This window comes from Penaeus monodon, chromosome 23 (assembly GCF_015228065.2).
Source record: "Penaeus monodon isolate SGIC_2016 chromosome 23, NSTDA_Pmon_1, whole genome shotgun sequence".
Lineage (NCBI taxonomy): Eukaryota > Metazoa > Arthropoda > Malacostraca > Decapoda > Penaeidae > Penaeus > Penaeus monodon.
The window spans coordinates 42,161,625-42,162,908 of record NC_051408.1 but is presented as its reverse complement, the minus strand read 5'-3'; the positions used below and the strand labels follow the sequence as shown (position 1 = coordinate 42,162,908).

The 1,284-nt window shown below is 41.1% G+C and overlaps 1 protein-coding gene across 1 annotated transcript in view; it reads left to right on the top strand.

Annotated features, from left to right (window-relative positions):
* LOC119588091 (neural cell adhesion molecule 1-like) overlaps window positions 1-1,284 on the top strand; it is an 85,634-nt gene that overhangs the window by 59,603 nt on the left and 24,747 nt on the right. The window contains exon 3 of the mRNA XM_037936800.1: window positions 85-238. Coding sequence (XP_037792728.1) covers window positions 192-238 — 47 coding nt within the window. The 5' untranslated portion in view covers window positions 85-191. The remainder of the gene's footprint in view (window positions 1-84; window positions 239-1,284) is intronic.

The following is a 1,284-nucleotide window of genomic DNA, read 5'->3' as shown; positions in this document are numbered from 1 at the left end:
AAGTCTCCCACCTTAGGTCCCCCCAACCCACCCTATTTTTGTCTGACCTTTGACCTGACGTCTCTCTCTCCCCCCGTGTTGCAGGAAAGGAGAGTCTCGTGATCAAGCCTCAGGGGAAGATCCAGACAGTGTTTAAGGGCGAGAGCTTCTTCGTCTCCTGCTCCAGCGACGCCGACAACGTCCAGAGGGTCATGTGGACAGGACCTGAAGGCCAGCAGATCACCGACTACCGGGGCAGGTCAGGTCACCTCTAGGGGTCGAGAGATAAGTTCGAATAGATGGGTCATGATGGGGAAATGATGGTCACCGGATTCTGGAGAAGGTCAGGACAGGCTGGGGGGTGGGGGTGAGGATGGTGATAAGTGATAAGAAATGATTATCACTGGCTATTGGGAAAGGTCAGGTCAACTCTAAGGGTCGAGATAGGTCAAAGAGAGGAAGAGTGATGGTGGGAGATGATATTCTCCGTTTTCTGGAAAATGTCAGGAAAATACTGATGAAAATAATGACTAATGACTATTCTGAAAGGTCAGGTTACATATAGGGGTCAACATAGGTTGAGAAAAAGATAGGGCAAGATGGAGGTGATGATAAGTGCTGAGAAATAATGATCATAGGCAATTGGAAAAAATCAGGTCACCTCCATGGGTCAAACAGGGTCATGATGAGGATTAGAAATTATGCTTACTGATTTCTGGAAAAGTTATAAAAAATGAGAAACATGGTTAATCAGATTTTGTAATGATAGGGAATAAGGATCCTTTAATACCCATCTATAACAGATCAAACAGGTTAATAATGATCATAGGGAAATAATGATCACTGATTTCTGGAAAATGTCAAAACAACAGTTGAAGGATGCCCAGAAAACACCCAATGTTGAACCTCAGACCAGAATACACTCAAAAGTTACTGCAACTTAGACCAGACTATACTCAATAGATCTCATGCAAAATTACCTTACAGATACGAAATGTACACCATACATGCCAAACAACGCCAAATAGATTGTGAAACATACGCCAGATAAGTGAAATAAGTACTGGAATTTAAATCAGATATGTCAAATTGATGTGGGAATTATAACTTTTACGAAAATGAAACATTCAATTAAGATGCTTCGTTTTATTTGACGGAATAGGAAGAGAGAGAGATAGAAGAAATACTGAATAAAGTGTGTAGAATGAGAGTAACAGAGAGAAGTGCTTCTTTGTTATATTAGATGAAAAAGGAAAAGAGAGAGAGATGGAAGAAACACTGAACTAAAGTAAGAATTGATAGCTG